General features: G+C 45.9%; 5 protein-coding genes across 5 annotated transcripts; 2 read left to right on the forward strand and 3 right to left on the reverse strand.

Moving 5' to 3' along the window:
- Window positions 1–7,145: 7,145 nt before the first annotated feature.
- On the reverse strand, window positions 7,146–8,243 carry BHQ10_009857 (uncharacterized protein; the record flags this gene model as incomplete). The annotated part of the gene is made up of 2 exons (XM_040882817.1): window positions 7,146–7,674; window positions 7,726–8,243. 2 exons carry the CDS (start codon window positions 8,241–8,243, stop codon window positions 7,146–7,148), a joined length of 1,047 nt encoding a protein of 348 aa, XP_040738359.1.
- Window positions 8,244–10,372: 2,129 nt separating this feature from the next.
- BHQ10_009858 (uncharacterized protein) lies at window positions 10,373–12,076 on the forward strand (the record flags this gene model as incomplete). Its single annotated transcript, XM_040882818.1, has 1 exon — window positions 10,373–12,076. One exon carries the CDS (start codon window positions 10,373–10,375, stop codon window positions 12,074–12,076), a length of 1,704 nt encoding a protein of 567 aa, XP_040738360.1.
- Window positions 12,077–13,093: 1,017 nt separating this feature from the next.
- Window positions 13,094–14,224, forward strand: BHQ10_009859 (uncharacterized protein; the record flags this gene model as incomplete). Its single annotated transcript, XM_040882819.1, has 1 exon — window positions 13,094–14,224. One exon carries the CDS (start codon window positions 13,094–13,096, stop codon window positions 14,222–14,224), a length of 1,131 nt encoding a protein of 376 aa, XP_040738361.1.
- Window positions 14,225–15,227: 1,003 nt separating this feature from the next.
- On the reverse strand, window positions 15,228–16,731 carry BHQ10_009860 (uncharacterized protein; the record flags this gene model as incomplete). The annotated part of the gene is made up of 2 exons (XM_040882821.1): window positions 15,228–15,409; window positions 15,462–16,731. The coding sequence occupies 2 exons, from the start codon at window positions 16,729–16,731 to the stop codon at window positions 15,228–15,230; spliced, it is 1,452 nt and encodes a 483-aa protein (XP_040738362.1).
- Window positions 16,732–17,977: 1,246 nt separating this feature from the next.
- On the reverse strand, window positions 17,978–20,045 carry BHQ10_009861 (uncharacterized protein; the record flags this gene model as incomplete). Its single annotated transcript, XM_040882822.1, has 6 exons — window positions 17,978–18,536; window positions 18,585–18,653; window positions 18,707–18,938; window positions 18,994–19,322; window positions 19,377–19,662; window positions 19,718–20,045. The coding sequence occupies 6 exons, from the start codon at window positions 20,043–20,045 to the stop codon at window positions 17,978–17,980; spliced, it is 1,803 nt and encodes a 600-aa protein (XP_040738363.1).
- Window positions 20,046–20,381: the final 336 nt, after the last annotated feature.

The following is a 20,381-nucleotide window of genomic DNA, read 5'->3' on the forward strand; positions in this document are numbered from 1 at the left end:
AGTTGTGATGGTTTGTGTGATTTATAGTGCGCAGATGAGATGGGCTCGTTTGGTTCCGGGGAAATGGGGAAACGGGGAAGCGGGTAGTAGGACCAGTAACGACTAACCACACTCTCCCGGAGATGGCTCAGAGGCATTAAGGGTAGCTCATACTCTCGAGAGTGGAAGAAAAAGCAAATCCACGAATGGAGAACCATCGCATGGTTGGCCGCTTGGAGGATGTGGGGAGGAATTTTTCTGACGGAAGTTGACCGAGCCTGCTAAGAGCAAGGAGTACTTTGCACCAAAAAGCGCTGCTTGTGGGGTTGCTTACTCGCTATTGGTAAGGGATGTTGAAACTCGGACAACTTCCGAGGATCCAATTTTGACATTAGCCTCACCTTCTACTCAACAATAGACTTGCCTGAAATTATAGGAAACCCTTTTGGGAGAGACAGTTCTGCTTCTTCCTATTTTTAAACTGATTAAGTCGGAATCGCGAACCCACCCTTGACCAGCTAGCCTGGGCAATCTTCCAGGGCAAATATGTTTTTTATGCCTTCCCACACGCTGCATCCTTACAATTGTCCTGCTCGGGGCTTGGTTCATACGGAGGATTAAAATCATGATTTCATCGGCTCTCAAGCTCCTCATCAGGTTCATGTTGCAACACCTGCGCTTTCCTATCAACCTCGTTAAACGATCATTAGGGCAAACTCCAAACCGAGTATACAGAGTACACTCACGAGGGAATTTACTCTACAAGATTCCGGAAAATTCTTGGGACGGTCATATGCATGTTTTCGACCCTGTCAAGTACCCATTGTCTGCAGAGGCACGATACTCTCCAAAACAGCATCTCCTATCCGACGCCCTAAGATTCGAGTCATCTATAGGAATTCGCAACATTATACTGGTTCAGCCCTCAAGTTACGGAAATGACAATGCCTGTATTCTCGATGCGCTCCGCGAAAGGGGTCCCAAAACCGCCCGCGCCGTGGTAGCATTCGATCCAAACAAAACCTCACTCTCCACCCTGCAAGAATGGCACACGATCGGAGTACGCGGCGTGAGAGTAAATCTGCAATCTGTAGGAAAGACAATGGAATCGAATGAGCTATCCTCCCTCCTGCGCCAATACGCTGACATGATAAGGCCGCTAGGATGGATAATACAGCTTTATGTGCCTATGTCTACCATAAGCACTCTGGAGGAAACCATTCCACAATTACGAGTCAAGGTCTGTTTTGACCATTTTGGGCAGCCTGAGCTCCCATATGACGAGGGTAAATCGCTCTATTCCGCAACTGGCGATCCATACCTACTTCCGGGATTCAAATCGCTTGTCAGTCTACTAGAACAAGGAAACACCTATGTAAAGATTTCTGCACCGTATCGGATCAGTATGGACTACAGTCAGCAAGATTTAGAGCCAATTGCGAAAGAGTTGCTAAGAGCTGCCGGAGGAACCAGGGCGATTTTTGCAACGGATTGGCCGCACACGAGGTTTGAAGGGTTGGACGTTAGGCCATTTATAGAGAGAGTGGTGGAGTGGTGTGAGGAAGATGAAGTCTTACTGGAGAGAGTTTTCAGGTCTAATGCCAAAGAACTGTATGGGATATCAATGGATGAAGGAGGAGATCGCGTGCTCCGACGCTAAATAGAGATGATAGAGGGAACTGGCTTTATTTGTACTAGAGAATGAATACAAAAATTTACTGCATAAGTTCTTATTTGCAGACACCCTTATTCACAATACAAGATTCTTCATTTTCTAAGACTTTTATCGTTTGGCGGGACATACCACCAGCTGTGATAGCTTGCATACTAAGAGGGCAATATGATCAATCTAGGGTACGGTGAGGTACTATATTCGTACGATCTACACCACCTGGTCATCCCATCAAAATCGGGCTTTATGGTACTCAACCAAATTTCACATAACGTGCCGGCAAGCTCAACAAAAAGAGGAAATGCCGCGACTTCCCGGACAGAAAATCTGAGTCTTTTAGGCCGATCAATTCTCATAACTCAAAAGTCGAGCTGGCGGCATACTTCGGCCAACTTCCGAAGTCTCAAGCCACCAGTGAAGCGATCCAGACCACCTCTGTATGACCACCATGGGCTTAGGACAAATTTAATGAATTTCCCTGTATAGAAATCCATGGTATACATTTGGTCTAGTTGTCTCCGACCACATAAAACACAGAAGCGATATCTGTTGTTTTCACACTCTTCCAGAGCAGTACTACACATACAACGTCGAACGAAGGCATTTTAGCACGGAGAGCTAGAAACACTAGAATTATGGAGACTAAAGATAAGTCGGGAGTTGCTACAAAGATTATTGCGGGAAGTATCGCAGGAGCATCTGAAACAATGATCACTGTAGGTATTCAACTTGCTACGACACGATTCCTAATTGAACTAATAACTTACCAATACCTCCAAGTACCCAGCTGAATTTGTCAAAACCCGGAAACAACTGCCTCAATTTTCCCACGGAACTATATCCTCTCTCTCAATCCTGAAGTCGACGTACCACAACTCTGGAATTTTCGGCTTCTACTCAGGCTGTCCACCACTCGCAGTGAGCAATGCACTGAAAAGTGGCATACGCTTCTTCACTTTCGAGTCGTCAAGGGATTATCTCGAGAAAGTGCTCAATATAACGCAAGGCCAGCGGAGCCCCTGGGTGAACATTCTAGCAGGACTGAGCGCCGGGGTAGCGGAGTCCTTGCTGGTGGTGACGCCGGGTGAGGCGCTGAAGACGAGGATGATAGAGGATGCGGCGTTAAAGGGCAACCATCGTTTGGCGAACAAAGGAATAGTTGCTGTAATATCATTCGTGATTCGCGAGGAAGGTCTTGGTGCCTTGTGGAGAGGAGCACTTCCGGTGCTAAGTAAACAGGCCACTAACTCGGCCGTGAGATTCACGAGTTTTGGAATGATGCAAGAGCAACTAGCGAGACAATGGCCTGCTTTAGAGGGCTCCGTTGGTTCTACGCTGCTCATTGGCGCGTTGAGCGGGATAGTGACTGTGTGAGTGGCAGCTGTCTACTTTGATAGCTTAGCTAACGGTAGGTCCAGCTATGCGTCAATGCCGTTTGACAACATCAAAACGCGAATACAGAGTGCTAGGTCCCACTATAAGGGGATGCTCCATTGCGCAGGTTTGACATTGAGAGACGAAGGGATTGGGGCTTTTTGGAGAGGAACAACGCCGAGATTAGTGCGACTGACGGTAAGAGCGGAACCAAATTGAAATCGTACCACTCATACTAACATCTTCTAAATCCACAGCTCTCCAGTAGCATAACATTTGCCGTTTACGATCAAGTCGTTCGGGCTGCCAAATTGTTTCAGAGGAGGCAATTTGAAGAATTGAGGTCTTTGTAGTGCTGCAGGTTGTGGTATAGGCCAAATCAACCGCAACTATTTCGGTGATCAAACTAGATCAATCAAGATCAAGAAGAGCCCCAACTGTCGCATCGATGGGCTCCAGGGATGAAAAAGCGTCAAGAATCTCTGTAGATATTTCAAAGTCTTCCAGGTTGAAGCTCTCCTGCAGTGATATTTGAGAGATCCCGCCAGCTTCGAAAGTTTCGTTCCTGAGTATCTCAGGAAAAGGAGATTGGAAAGAGGTACCCAAATTAAATGAAGGGTCTTGAAGGGGCATAGATTCTTGAAAGACAGACTTTGTGGATAGATCGATGCCTAATTTGGACAGGGCTTGGGTAATCAGAGCCAATGAACTACCAATTACTGATAGGAAGTATGTTAGTAGATATATACGTGACGGGAAGTAGGATGCCTACCTGGATTGAATGCTTTCACCCGCTCTAGTGCTTGTATGCAGAATTGGAGCCTTTTCAAAGTCTGATCATCTTGAGATCTGGCTGCTTGTATTTGGAGGAGGAATATAGAGGCAGCGGTGTAAACGCTGTAGGATTGGGAAAGGATACAATACCTCTCTCCAAAGGTGCGACAAAAAAGATCAAAGATGGTTATGATTGATGTGGCGGACGTAATACACTCTATTAGGTGGCTCGGATCCGGTCTCTCCTGGCTAGAAGTAGCCGAAGCGCGTCGAAATAGCATTGGGCGATAAAGCAGGATCTTGAAAGTATGGTACAGACAACTAGAATCCATTAGCTTCTATTTCACACAATTCTTGGGTGCTGACATACTTCAGAGTCACTATATGGCTCGGAGGACTATAAGATGGAGGTGTCATGGCGTCAATTTTAAGAAAGTCAGGTAGCGCCTCCCACCACCTTCTCAGGGCTTCACCTTCACTAGAGATACAAGTCTTGAATTCCATTTCAGAGTTCTGACCCAGCGGATTATACATATGAATAAGTATTTGGTTGAAAATCTCGGAAAGTTGGCACATTCTCATAAAGCATGAGGTAGAGTGGGCTTGCGTGCGTGGGTACTCCATGCCGTGGGGATATACTATCCCGTGTGGTATCCAGAGCTCGGTCTCTGCAAAATCGTCCACTAGAGAGGAATGGTAAGCTTCACTTATAAAGACGACCCTCAGCTTAAAACAAAGAAATTGGAGTGACGTACACATGATCTGCGGAGGGCTGACAGTCGAATGTTGTAGTGTGGGCGATCTTCCCAGGTAAAGACTGATCATTTTATCCCAGAAGTAGCAACTCCAAAATAATCGATGTCTAATCTCGATATCTTCGTCAGACAGTTGTACAGTGGACGCGTACTTCTGTCCATCAATACATATGCCCATGTCCTCGATCAATCTAAATGCCATGCCGCTGTATAACCATGCTTGTGTTCGGTTACCAGCACTGCATTCTTGTGCGCTGAGCAAAAGAAGTGTCTGAACTGTGGGTACTTTACTGTACCCAAGCCTTAATTCCTCAAAGAGTAGATTGCGTGCTTGTCGAGCGAATAAATCACCATCCTCATACGGGGCAAGTAATTGACGGATCGGAGCGTCTCCTTTGCACCATCGTACAGAATGCGAGAGCATGGCGTTGAGCAGTGTATGTGAATAGTAAGGACCTCCTACTTCCTTATCGCCTGGCGACTCTTTATTAGCGATGGTCTCATCATATGTTTAAACAACATACGTGTAAATGCTGGCCTGTAAACAAAATTGAAGAGGGGCTGAACCCAACACCAATGAACTTCGAGTAGAAACTGGAGCGGTTCCTAAGAAAGTCTTATTATCAAGAACTGAAGTCGCATCTGTGGGAGACTTACTGGCGTTTTGGACATAGTCTCGAGCGCACGCTGCTGCCATGCATTGTTGACAAGTCTTTTTCTTCGCAATCCCCCGTCATCAAGGTAACTTGGTATCTCCCAAGAACTACTAATGGGGTTTTGTTCTTGAGTCGCAGGCATTCTCAGTAGCTGGAAAAAGCTCGTCGCACCATGGTATGTAATTGCACCCTTGTCATCAAATTTGAGTCCTTCAAACCTTCCTTCTATCTTTGAAACTTCGCCTGGAGTCGGAGGATTTTGGAGAGCCGGGTGCGAAAGACCTGGAGCCTCCAAGGTGGATCCAGTAGATTGACTCTGCAACTGTGATATGAGTGAATTAAGCTCCTTGACCTGATTTTCGAGCCTTTCCGTGTAAGTGAGCGTTGGAGATAGTTTGTATAGACAGGTGTCGTTGCGGGCAATGCAGCGACCACAACTTGGTCGTTCTCCTCCACATTTTACCTGCAAAATTCCGGAGTCAGTATGTCATCAAGGGTGGAAGATATATAGAGCCGAGGGAAGTATTGAGGAGGTGGGAGACAAGTCTGCTCGCAAAGAATTCCTGTCGAGCAATCCATCGGGAGTAGCAAACAACACGGATCAAGAAATGAAAACTCGAAGATTAACTCACCTTTCTCTTCCTGCAAGAGTCACAAGAGAACGCACTTTTCTTGGTTGCTTTCACAGACGTGTTAGAAGTATTGGACATGGGTGCTGTCTATTACAAGCGACGTAGGATAGGCGCTTTTAACTTCAGAGAGGTACAACGACGACAGGATGTATGTCCCCTGCTACCCGGTGCCGTGGGAAAGATGCGCTTGCCCACGGGCCTACTTCTAGCTACCCCACCCATGATCAGACAACTCTGACCAGTTACATGTAATCAAGTTGGGTAAAGCTTTTTAGTTTCTTAGACTCAAACTCTTCCTTGAAGAGTTTCCCCCAAAATCTGCATTACCAAACACACTTAATTGCACGTCACTCTCAAATTTGGGACACCAACAATTTCCCCAAAAACTATGTTCTTTCTCATCTAGTAGACAGGATGTGTACTCGATAGACTCTTAGCCTGGCATTAGTTCGCAACTGAGGGTCATTGTCCTTGCGGAGATGATCTGGAAAGTAGTCCTTTGGTCTAGGACGACAATATGGTTCATTTTGCTTCAGAGTGTAAGGAGTGGATACTACTGCTACAAACAGACTTTGGGCAAGCGGCCGGCCCCATCAGTGTATTTTCATCGTTATACCCGAAGTAAGCATTGTGTAAATTGTTCGAACAACTCGGAGATTTGTGACTTTGTGGTGATAGGTAAGGTCTTCATGAGGAACGGTCGAGTGGATTAAAAAGTAACATTTAATATCTGAAGGTGAGATATGATGAAGCTGAGCGTTTTAATGAAGTTGAGATTAATAGATGATGGGTAGTGCAGACTTGCGAGGCTAGGGGAAGTATAGGGTCGAAGTGGTAGAAGTCAAGTTATCTCAATATTCCTTTCCTAGATATTAGCAGAATTTGTAATTTCTCCATGCGCAGCGAACCCTTCGTCCCTTGCAGTTTTTACAACTGATGAACAACACATTCATATTTGAATTGCCTTGCTCAATATTCCTTCATAGAAGCTTTCGACTGTTTGGCAATAAAAGCATGGAATTCCCAACACGCAGTTGGTACCCTCATCTATGGAAGCTGTTGGATGATATCACATTACCACAGACCTTGAACCTAGTTATGCGAAATCAATGCTAAATAGACAAGCGGACTTCTAGATATTCTGGAGAAATTTGAATAATGCTGAGTAGTCGATTTAATTGAATTTATTTGAATTTTTCTGGACTATAAACGCAAGCGTATTTCCGCATAGACATTGATTTGAATGATTGAGCATCGTCTAGGCGAATGCCTAATAAGAATTCCCCTTGAGCATCACGAACTTTCATGGAGTTTCATCAACGCGGTATACCAGTTTCTGTCCGCTGACCTTTCCAGCCTTCATATCCTCCAATCCTTTCACCACACCTTTCAGACCATCAGCACCAACCTTGACACGATGCGCCTTCACTTTGCCCTCAGCTATCAATTTCTCGGTTAACGCGATGAATTTCTTGGTATACTCAAAATCCTCCGAACTAGCAGGAAACACCGTGTCCTTTCCAAATTTGAATTCTTCGCCGAAGACAGTATACATGAGCGTATTGGTGGATTCAACGTCCTCTCGTGGATTCTTTACAGGCAAGATGCTGCCATATTTTGCTCCAGCCTCGGAGGTAAGTGCCTCTGCGCAAATCTTGGCAGAGCCTTCTTCACCCACGGTATCCCAGGCGTATTTGAGTTTGTTTTGGGTATATTCGCGAATGTGGGCACCGACGTTGGGCTCGTTGTAGTCAAACCACTTGTCAGCACCGAGGCTTTTGACATAATCGAAGTTTCGCGGGGAGCATGTCGTTATCACGGTGTAACCGGACCTTTCACAAGTTAGTGATTCAGTGTTTCAAAGAATGATAAGAAGAACTTACAACTTGGCATATTGGATACCTAGAGAACCAGTCGCAGTGGACCCTCCATATATCAAAAGTGGAACATTACCCTTGACTGGGTTATCCGGTAGGTTCAACTTCAACGCCTTTTGATACAACCCTTGCATAACTGTCGTCGCGCCCAAAGTAAGGGTTGACGCATCCTCAAAGGACAACGAATCAGGAATCTTTACTTGAATATCGCCCTTCGCAAGAATGTGTTCGGCAAATGCACCGTCTTCAGGTTGGACCAGATTTCCACCATGTGCAACACCAGCGATTCGCTCGCCCTTTTGCCATTTCTTGGTGACTTTGGAGCCTACTTCTTCGACAATGCCAGCGAAATCGCAACCAAGCAGGCCGCCTTCAGCAGCAAGACCGAAAGTTGCGTGCTTCCAGTCGGTTGGGTTAAGGGCAACGGCTACGGTCTTGACGAGGATATAGTCGTCGCGTAGCTTAGGGACGGGCTTATCAGAAACCAAAGTGGGGGTTTTGTTTTGAGCAATGACGGCCTTCATTTTGTCGGTTTCGTTGTTCGATATTCAACGTTTGTCGTTCAAAATCAAGCAGCAGGGTTCGGGGACAGGCTGGTATTTATGATTACATCAAGCAAACCCCGAAATGACAAATCCATCACGATTAGCGAATTGAAAAGAATCATTAATTATTTCTATCATTATGCGATTAATAATTACGTAGACCCATCAGTGGGGACTTTCTGACCTCATAAAACCGGAGACGCCTTCCTTGGGGTTAGTCTAGCAACTTATTTAGGGCTAGTCTCCACTGCTTTAGGGCTAGCGCTATATAATGATAACCTTACTTGACCTTATATCCTCGTCCAGAATCTTCTTCTGACCTCTTGTTGTCTTTCTACATCAGCGATAAATTTGAGGTATGGTATAGATAGCTCTAGATCTTGAGATTGAGCAAAAATAGAACCATGCCTATATGGTATTGCGCTGGGTTGAAACTACGTGTTGCTATGTAGATGCTCTCTGGGCATTGGTCTCGACGCGACCAGAGCCGGTCACTTTTTTCCCTCTGTCGAGGGTTTTATGTCATCACAGATTGAAAACACTGAATCAATGATGATCACTGCATTCAAATTCTCATAGGCAGTCTAAAGGATCATTGGGTGTGAATCTGAAGATTGTTCGTATCCCAGAAGTGTCCATATCTCGCCCGAACAGGGTAAAGAAAACAGGTCCTCTGGAAGAACAACACTCTCTAATAATGATACACAGTCTTTGACATCAATCAATGCAACGTTCGTTGCAAGGATTCTCTTGAATTTGGGATTGTTGTTTGTATTGCGTTTGCCAGATGCCATTAATGTCACAGGCAGATTTTTCAAACAGTTGTATTGCGGATTGTTCGAGTCTTAAAGTTAAGCGTGCCATGTTTCATATTCAACCAGATACTGCTCCAATAATTAACCTAACCTTGATGTACCTATACAGCCCCATTACGATCTTGATAAGAGGGGAAACTCCATCTGAGGATGCTTTACTGGTATATTGTTTTGATTCCACCATATTTCTTGTAATTTCTTGGGAATTCGTCATCCAGAGCTACATGGGCATTTGAACTCGGTCTTGAAAGGTTTACATTGACTTCCCATCGACATCAAGAATAGGCTCCCAAATCGGACGTAGCTTCCCAGTGTACCGCTGCTCTTCACACCCTTTGGTCCAATACTGGTTGCAGGTGGAGGCGACCAGATAACATCATCTTGACGAAGGGTTTCAACACCATTGGTGTACAGCGAGTTGCAGGAAAGAAGCTCACCCGTAGCTTCCCAGATTCCGAAATAGATATCTACAGGCAGTTTAGAGATTAGCCTCTGTTCAATTGGTCAAACCTAAAACCTCGTTTTCTTGATGTTGAAAGCATTGACGAAGTTCCATAGAACATCCTTTTGTTGAGTCTTTTCATCCAGTGACGTCGTTAAAATTCGGCGATTCTATTTCAAAGATGAGGTACTTATTATAAAGATCTACAATCGACCGGGAGTTTCTATAGAGTATACCTTTTATGAAAGTGTTTCAAGATGTGTTCAAATCTGTCTATCGAGTCTTTACCTGCCAAGGTCTTGATTGACGTGTAAGATGGGAGAGAGATTTATCTTTACCTGGGTACTTTGTTTCTGATATTTATCCGATGCTGTAAACCTTGAAGAGTTATTTAATTCAGCAGGAATTCGCTTAAATCCAACATCATTCATACCTGTAACCCTAACTATAACCCTGAAAGAACTTCAATTATCTGTGATCTCTTTTGTCATTTGGTATGTCCGTGATGATTCTCAAATTTACGGACTTATATCCATTTAGACCTGTTCATTTGACAAAAATAGACTGTGGCTCGAGAGCATCGCACGGTGGCTCCCTGCTAAACCCCTTATAACTCCGCCAAGTACTGGTAATGTAATTGGCCAGTGGATATTGCATATTTGGCCACGTTTCAAATTCTTTCCTAAACCCAAAACAAACTTTCCGCAGTGATCTAGTCCACATATTCGCAAAGTACGCCAATTCTATCGATCGGATACTATCAACCGGAGTTGGACTTGGTAACCTTACCACCGATAGGATTCACTCTTACAATCTCAACGACGCTATTTTCTCGCACATTGAACAGAAAAATGCCTGGAACACTGCACGATCAATTGGCATACAAACCACAACTCCTCAAATTCGGCACCAGTGGTCGCCGTGGACTAGTCATTGACCTGACGCAGCTAGAGATATATACCAACGTGCTCGCCGAGGTCCGCTATCTCCAGTCTCTGCCGCTGACTGAAGGCGGTATTCAACCCGGAGATAATTTTTACTATGCTTACGACTTACGACCTAGCTCTACAAAGTATGTAGAAAACAACCGGGGCGGTCTCTGTCAAGCCGTGGAGCAAGCCCTTAAGGATGGCGATATGCGTCCATTGAATTTAGGAGCTATCCCCACGCCAGCCCTCACAAATTTTGCTATTCAAAAGGGAAAAGGCAGCATTATGGTAACGGGAAGCCATATACCCTTTGACCGTAATGGCTATAAGCTGAACACCAGCAAAGGAGAGCTTATGAAAAAGGACGAACAGCCGATTAATGAATTGGTGGCTATTACCCGGGAAAAGCTGATGGCACAGCCGTTTTCTGAGTCTCTTTTTGATGAGCAGGGCATGTTATGCAGCAAGCCTTTAGATTTGGAGCCTGTTTCACATGAGGCTAGAAGTGCCTATATCGAACGGTTTTTAGATTTCTTCGAAGGGGAGACTCTACAGGGAGTGACGGTTGTGGCATATCAGCACTCAGCCGTCGGTCGTGATCTCTTGGTAGAAATTTTCGAAAAGTTTGGCGCCAAAGTGATTCCCTCTGGAAGAAGTGAAACATTTGTACCCATTGATACCGAAGCTATCGATCAAGCTCAGCTGGATGTCGTTCAAAAGTTATATGACGAAGCTGGCGAGTCATCAATCGACGCTGTCGTCTCTACTGACGGCGACAGTGACCGTCCGCTCATCCTTGCACCCCGAGACGACAAGTTGTGCTTCTTCGGTGGCGATCTCTTGGGCATGATAGTCGCACAATATCTCCGTGCTGATGCTGCAGTCGTCCCAATTAGCGCAAATGATGCCATTGACCACGGATCTCTGGCCAGAATCACAGAACCAAAGACCAAAATCGGCAGTCCCTACGTTATTGCAGGCATGCAGCTAGCACTCGACAAAGGCCGTAGCCATGTCTGCGGCTGGGAGGCTAATGGTGGCTTTCTCACTGGCTCCGACATAAACCGCAATGGAAAAGTACTATCGGCACTACCCACACGCGATGCCATGCTACCTTTGCTTTGTGCTTTGTTCGCGGCAAAGAACCAGCAAATGGCGCTTCCAGACCTTTTTGCTACCCTACCCAAAAGGTATAGTCGTGCTGCGCTTCTAAGAAAATTTCCCCGATCAACAAGTCTCAAAATCATAGAGCGATTTTCTCCTCCAGATGCGATCACGATGGATGTCTCCTTTGATGTATCTGGAGATATAACACTTCGGGACTCGAACAATACTCAGCTTCATGTCACGGAAGCTCAAGTCGATACGATTAAAGAGATCCGCAGCAAGCTGGAAACTATTTTTTCGTCTGAACGCGGATTTGGTCCCATCGTACGAATCAACTATACCGATGGCGTGCGCATGTATTTTGGTAACGGTGATGTTGCTCATTTCCGGCCCTCCGGCAACGCCGATGAGCTACGTATATACGCTATTGCCAATCAGCAGGACCGTGCTGATGAAATTGCTGTGCAGGGTGTTGCTGAGCCTGATGGCTTGTTAAGACGTCTACAGAGGATCGTTTAGTCGTAATATGGATGAATCTATTACGGAGTAGAATGTACGAAATCTATCTCAAGCCGTTCCACATTCCATACTCCAATATGTTTCAAGACTATTTTCAGTTCGATTGACCAGTTGAGACCATGCTCCTTATTCTATGATAGGGTGAGGCTCAATATACCATTAACTTGTGTCTCTCGTCCACGGTTAGTTCATCAATATGAGCAATGAAGCTAAAATGCTATAATCCGAGCTCAAACGGTCATTAATTACTTAAATACATCTCCACATCCATGGTACTTACTCAAATCAGTACTAGCTAGCAGCAGGAAAAGTAGCGTGGAAGCCATCATCAACGAAAGTCTGTTGGCATGAAAACGGTAGCTCCCACGGCCTTCGAGGATTATCCTATGTTGTGTATATAACATTGTAGGAAAGAAGAAAGCACCGACCCTACCATATTGATTGTTAGACTATACCTTAGTAGTGAGCTTTTATCCCGTAGGTGCAACTTTGTAGCTTATCAGAAATCCAACAGTTATCTTTAGTACCTACACATCCAATATGGTTTTTAGTCCGCATCGACAAAGCCCTGAGTCACAATCTCATCGAGACTCGTTTGAAATTAATATGTGAGACGCCTAGAGCCCCTTTTGAACCCAAAGATATGCATTTCTATCGCCAAGGGCGCTACTGTCCATATGGCACAGGGTACGGAGAAAAATCTAATAAATTCAAAGTGAGAATCACTCGGTCGGGGGCCTGAAGTAACATAATTGCCTTGATGATCAAAATCCATCCAGATAACTTGGGCAATTCCCGTAACCCCCGTGTTTCAGACATAGCCGTTGGTGTGCTCATCACGTGGATCTCTTTTTAGCTGATCAAGGTCCACCTTATAACAACTTCTTTACTTCCGCGATTTATTCCTAGAACATAATATCCGGACTGTCGGGCTTTCTTCTTTGAAAAGGACCTTGTTGCTAGCGGATAGACACATAATAGGCTGGATTCAGTCAATTCCAGTCACATAGAACCACTATGGCTGACAGGCAGCAGCCACAACCATTTCCAGAGCAAATATTAGAGAAGATCCGCCAGCAGCGATGGCAAACAATAAGATCCGGAATGGGGCCTCAGGGGTACTACATGCAGCCTCAGAACGGCATGAGGCCTCAGAGGTCCCTACCGCCGCCTCGGAAAATCACAACGGATGGACTGTATGATGAACTTCCCATCGTAGAGCCGGATGACTTCGGCTACATCGGTCCGAAACCAGACTACGTTGTCGATTTTGAATCCGCTTGCAAGAATGGATATTTCCCCACTGTTCACGCCATCGTCTCTTCGCAAACTCGTACTCCAGCCTTCCTACATAGTGGCCTCGTGCTTGCACTGAGCGCGGGAAATGTCGAGATCGCAGACTACCTTCTTACCGCTGGTGCGGCTCTTGTCCGCAACACTCCTGAAAGTATTCTATTGGCACCTGCTGATCTACAAATCGCCCTCTTTGAACTTCTTACGAAGAAAGGCTGGACCCCCAACACCCCCGGCTACTATGGCGAAGTCTTGCTTCCGCGTGTAGTCACTAATATTCCCCTTCTCCGTTGGTTTCTTGACCACGGTGCCAACCCTAACCTCGGGCGCCAACGCTACTATCAGAATCGTTATGGTGGGCCAGAGACCGATTCGTGCGCAGCCCTCACGGCAGCCGCAGCGCGGGCAAACACTGAGGCTGTGCGCATGCTTTTAGATGCCGGTGCAAAAATTGAGAATGGTGCACCCCTACATTATGCTGCAGGCGTGTGCCCCAACGACGAAAATCCTCTTTATCAGAGGGTAACACCAAGTAAGGAGTTTGATACAAGCACAATCCCAGTCATGGCATTATTAGTCGAGCATGGGGCAGATGTGAACAAGGCAGAGGAAACACAGCATGTGGTGCCCCGATATGCGATTGTGCATGCGGTCATGGCTGGTGCGGTTGAGAGGGTAAGATGGCTATTAGAGCATGGTGCAAATCCTGAGTTGAAAGGAGGCATGGGTACGGCAGTAACCTATGCGCAGTCTTTGGGAAGCGAGGAGATGAAGCAGGTAATAGAGGAGGGAATAGCGGCTAGGAGATGGAGAAGTGGCTCAGAGAGAGAGTCTGCACCGCCTGGTTCCTCATGATCATTTTCTGTCTGGTGTAACTTTACGCCCTGTCTCTCGCTTCTGACCAGCTCACATGATTCTTCTGGTTGATTCTATCTGCAGCGCAATTTTCGTACATACCACTGCCAGCTTATTTTGAAGTCTCGCGCGACCCTCGAGAGTATCTATTGAATAAAGAAATAAGAAGAGACAAAATTGGTCGTGCCTTATTTTTTACTTGGCCAGATTAACATTCTTTTGTAGGACTTCAATTAAGTAACTACTAAGGATTTAAAAAGTCTCCAAGGGTGGATGTATACTCGTGGATATGTGTCAGATATCTAGCCCTAATCACACCCGATATCCCTACAATGAGAATATACGCAGACCGTTGGTTTTTGTAGCTGTAGGGGGACATTTGGAGGTGGTCAAGACCTTGTTCGATCATGGAGCTTGGTAGCAAGCTGAGGAAGATCCGGATAGTCCGCTGTATTGGGCTAAGAGACATGGATACAAGGATATTGTGCGGGTGCTAGAACCGCTTTGCGAGACAGGGGACGGAGAAGTTTGGGACGAGCGATGATCAAAGTGTGTGCTGAATCATAACGACTTTACATGTTGTACCAATTGAGCGACTTGCATCATGGGAAGACCCAACCTCGAAGACATTCAGTTCACAAATATCCAGGACAAAATACAACGCTTGTATATAGAAAGACACCAACATGGTTTATAGTAAAGCCAAAATGGTAGAATCCAATATCAATCAAAATATGTCACACGAAGATCAAGAAATTTATAATAGATCGCTCTGCCTGGATTGAAAGGTGAGACGAAGAGTAAAGGGTATATGCAGGCATAAATCTGCCCAAAATAGGTAAACCTGGACCGTCGCCAGAAAAGGGGGCTATTGTTTTGCCCAAGTTTGTTATGTACATACAAAGAACCGGAGTCTTGAAAAGTCTTGAGAACATGACGGATGTTCTGCAACAAGCAAGTCCACGTTTGTAGTTTTGTTCTAATGTCAGGTTTTGCTGGGTAACTAAGCGACAGCGCCGGGCATCTTGTCTGTGGTAAGCAACACCTCTGGTTCTAGGATGGCATTGGGACAGATATTCTGATTTGCATAGTTGTGATATCGAGCAAGAATATCGGTCTTGGCAAGATTCTTCTGTGGACCAAAAGAGAAATGCGATACGACCGAGGTGGTTTCGACCAAAACAGCTGTCTATCATTAGTTCATGGTCATGGCAAGTAGAAAAAAATATTGGCCTACCTCGATTCAAAAGTGTGGGTAATTCCACGGTAAGTTTGTTTTCGTCATCTGGCTGCAGGTTTGATATATTATCAATGATATCTTTTCCTTTGATAACCATGAAATTGATACTGATGCGACTGCCGTTCATGTCCCAGGTGCTGACTGCTTCTTCGTCACTTCCGTGAACCATGAAATACCGTCCCAGTCTCTTCTCCTCGATATTCTGTAACAAAGAGTAGTGTGCCTGTGCAGCAAGAGGCCAGAAATGTAGATTGTTTCCAAATGCATTATACTCCGATTTGGCGACGGGTGTCTTATGTAACAAACTCAAGTTTCTTGTCGGTATCCATCGATGTAGGGGCACATTGGTCTTGTCATTGACACCGAAAAGGGAGTAGAAATGGTCTAGTTCGGGCATCTCCCATTCAGCCCCGGACCATGTAGGCAGTTCTGAAGACCGCCATGCGCCATTTTCTTTTGAGGCGAGATTGTCGCCATCCGGTCGAACTTCGGGTACGTATGGATGCACTGCACCCATATGGTAATGCACCCAGCCCAGAGCCGGATTGTTGACGACGTTTGCTGATACGAGCAAAGCTCGTGGATTGTTTAATAGGGTCATGACTACTCGCGGAATTGCACTTTGGTCGATAAACACAACATCGTCATCCATCTTGACATATATCGTATCGGGTTCTTTGAACGCATTTCGATAAATGTTCATATATCCTTCGCCCTGGTCATCCGTACTCGAGATAGGTAAGTACGTATACTCATTTTGTGTCGCTGCGATGTGTTCTCCATATGCCAAATCGTCGGCGTCATCGGTGTTGGCAGCCCAAATCACCTCATCTAGCCACCCGCCATAAGATACCAAGTTCTTTCGCAGGTAGCACTCGAGCAACGACGCGCGATCGCGACGTCCATAAAATATAACTCCAACGATGCGCATTCCATCGGGCTTTATCAGTGGCGTCGCGGAGTGATCGACATGGCTCGTGCCCTCGTCGGAATGATGAATCGTCACGGACGAAAGCTCAGGTGTTGGGACGGGCGTATGAATCACCGTAGGCACAGCTGCAGGTACCTTTCCGTTCGCATAATCAATGGAGGAGGATGAAGAAGTCGTCGAAGCTACCGTTGGCTGCTGTAACATGACCCATGACAAAGTAACCAAGAATAATCCAGTAATTGCCAGAAATACCATATATGCCATCCGGGAAAGATGCGAAAATTTTCGAGGGAGGTCGCTCCAGCGCCTCAGCGATTTGAAATCGGACAGGTCCATCGTGAGGTTGAGCGGGGATGCAATACCGTGATGTGTGTATTTCTGCGCAACTATTCCATATTCAATAAAAATAGTATATCCGCCTGCTCAAGTCGAGTAATGTAATCCCAAAAAGCCGCAACACTATCCAAGCCTGTCGTGAGGGACGAGGCGTGCTGGAGTAAGGATAGACTGAAGTGATGACTTTGCAGAAGGAGACTTGGATGAGTTCAGCATAGAATCATCGACGAGAATCTGGCTGGGAGGACACACTAACGGTTTACGGCCTAGAGATAAGACAGTAACCAATGATACCCAATTTGATGACCCTGTTAGTCTGTTTCTGGATTAGCGCCATCAACAGCCGCATGCCCCCATGTGCCACAGGTCCAGCCCAATCCGGCCAAATTTTGGCTCTTTATTCTCCCCTAGGGGGAATATCAATTACTCCGAGAGATGTTCGCATTCGACTGTCTGCAATGTACAGCACGTACTTCACCGAGACATGCATGTTTCAGACAAAACAAAGCCAGGGACAAGTCAAAACGGAAATGCAGCTTATTCAAGCCACCAAGGAATCTGTAACAAACCTACAAGCTCAGCCTCAGCGGATCGCCCAACTGCCAAGCTATCTCCGTGAGCCAATCGCATTACAGTAGGTAGAGCCTGATCAACCGTATTTGTGCTAGCGCTAACAAAAGCGGGAATACGGTAACTTACCAAGACTCCTTTTTGGATCAAGGCCTTAATCATCCCTAATACTCCTTAATTCCTACGAGATGATACGTAGCTAGCTGCCAGAAAAGTGCATATGCACGTTTGTCTCGAATCGATTCACGCTAAGCTTCATACTTCTTATTTTGTAAGAAGCGGCGGCTATGAGCCTCATAGTATGAGGCTCGTGGCCTACAGGAGATCAACCAGAGCCTCAATATGATTGGCGGGAAGTGGCCGGCGGCAATCGTAAATTTCCGTACAATACGAAGTTATCGTACGCTTAGGGTTACTGGTGTCTATCAGGGTTTCTTTATCATATTCATCCTTCCATCGAGAGGTATCGGTTATGTAATGCATGAAGGTTGCTCCAATCTAGTGAGTATTGCCTTAAATGAGATCTACGGAGCACGTGGTACGAGATGTTTAATGTCATGGAATGCAAGGGATACGACGCTGATCTCTCGTATGCGTACACCAGAGTACGTGTATTTATGTAGGTACAATCCCAATATGCCACCATGGTACTTGCGTACCAACTATACAAAAGACGTTACAACGGCTTCTCAACATCATTGACCGGCACATGCTCAACAGTCGCCTCAATCTCCTCAGTCATCAGATGCTTAACACCCTTCAACCCCAACACCGAGCCAATACCCAACACCACGAACGGGATGATACTCGCCCACGCCAAATGATATGCATGCGCATACGCATTTTGACTCGCTATCTCTGCAGCCGCAGCAATAGTCGTATTAATACCAGGAACAGATGTCAACGGTGTGCCCGCGGACATGGCAGCTAAAAGTGCAGAGATGTCTGATTGCGGCAATCCAGCGTCAACGGCGGCAGTGCTGACTTTGGATGCATATGTGTTGCCCAATACGCCATTGATGATGGCGTCGAGAACGGCGGAGCCGAAAGCGCCGCCGATTGCGCGAGCGGAAAATGCGAGTCCAGTGGCTGTTGAGAGATGGCGATGGGGAGCAGTGAATTGGACGAGAGCAACGAGTAAAGTCAAGGGACCAGAGAGACCGATGCCGATCAAGACATTGAACCCGATTTGAGCTTTATTCATTGAGGGGGTTATCACGGTGTAGGTGATTGTTCTGGTTGGTTGTTAGTGGTGTGGTTATCGACAAGTAAGGGAGACTTACGCAATCAAAAAGAAACCAAAGGTAACAACCAAAGGCCACTTCAGATCTTTCGTCCTTGTCGAGTACCATCTGTATATACGATATTAGTTTTGATCCTCCAGAAAAGTATGGGGAAAACCTACGTGATGGCCATAGAGCAAAGAGCTGCCGAAGCATTATAAGCCAGACCTCTGACAGAGATGATCAAAGCACTCGTCTCCAAGCCAAGATAAAGAGTAACTTGTGGGATGACACTGGTAACGGCACTGTAAAATATCCATCCTTCGACGGCAAAGGCAAAGACTGATAAAGCAAAGTTTGGGGAGCCTTGAAAGAAGACGTGGGCCACAAGGCCGTCGTTTCTGCCTTTCCATTCTACACTTGGGGTTAGGAAATATCCTTTTGCTAATGGGACATTGATCAAACTTACCGTATAAACAGAAAAGAACAAACAGGAACAGACCGACACCAAGAGGAGCAGCAACATGTACATCAGACCACGCATACAACCCAGCGGCCCAGTTCAAAGACAACAACAGACATGTCACACTCGCAATAAACATAAGAGATCCAATAGGGTCACAGGCCCAGAGGTGTTCCTTGAATGACATTCTGGGGTAATCAGTTCGGCGGGTTGGATGATAGAAGAGCAAAAGTCCAGCACTTGTGGCAATGTGCAAGCCAGCCTGGATCCAGAAAATGTCTCTCCATCCGCTGGGGTTTGCTTCTGTAACTGCGCCAGCTACTAAACCTCCCGATCTATTTTGAAAGTCAGGTATTTTTACTTTCCGCTATGAAGGGAGAGGATCTAACATTCCGCCAATAGCACCACCCATATAAGCGAATCCATTTGCCAAAGCTCGATGCTTCAACGGCAAGATCTCACTCGGAATAGCCTGCACGATAGCAATCGTTGCCAGCGTTGCGCCAATGAGTATACCGCCGCCAATCAGCATACTGATAGAAGTTGCTTTGGCAGAGACAACGGCACCGACGAAAGCAATCAAAGGAGGCACAGAGGCAATATATTTTCTGTCAAGGACATCGCTGAGTCGTCCGACGATAGGTGACAATACGGATTGCATTAGGAGGGGACCCTCTATATTCGTATCATTAGTGTCCGCGGAAGGCAATGAGAAAGGTAAAAGACATACGAATGATCCATCCAGCAAGAGCACCCGCATCGGGACTGTTCTTGCCCAGATCGCGAATTATAAACGCGATGACCGAACCAGCAGCCGTGACGACAAAGACTTGCGCAACAATGGCGAAACACGAGACCAAGACGACCATCCATGATCGCCAACTCAGGCTGACTTGTTCGTTGAATTCGTTCACATATTCAGGTGCTGCAGTCGTTTCTTCTTTGATCTTGGATTTTTCATTGATATTATCATTGACCTGTGGAGACAGTGTTTCTATCTGTTCCACTTCCTCGTTGGTACCCTGAATGGGTTGGGATGTTTTGGAGTCTTGGGTCATTATTCGTATCCTTTTATCACTAGATGGGTCTATTTGAATACCCGCACATTGTCAGAAATGCAATTTCAAAGACTCTTACTGAAAATCTGGGGTCATCACATGTATTTGTACGTCGTTCTTCTCTGGTCTCCCCATGGGGTATTCGGTAGTTTCGATTTGGGCTATATGCCGAAAACTTTTGCGGGGACAACACGAATCATGAAGTTGGAGACACTCCGGAGATTTATTGCAGCCCCACACTCCAATCGAGAGCTTGGAGCAGATCGAATGTCTACTTCAAATGTTTCTCATCTGAAGCGTGTGATCTGCAGCCGTGTAAGTTGGTGGTAATCATAG

Source organism: Talaromyces amestolkiae (genome assembly GCF_001896365.1).
Source record: "Talaromyces amestolkiae strain CIB chromosome Unknown scaffold27.1, whole genome shotgun sequence".
In the NCBI taxonomy this organism is placed as follows: domain Eukaryota; kingdom Fungi; phylum Ascomycota; class Eurotiomycetes; order Eurotiales; family Trichocomaceae; genus Talaromyces; species Talaromyces amestolkiae.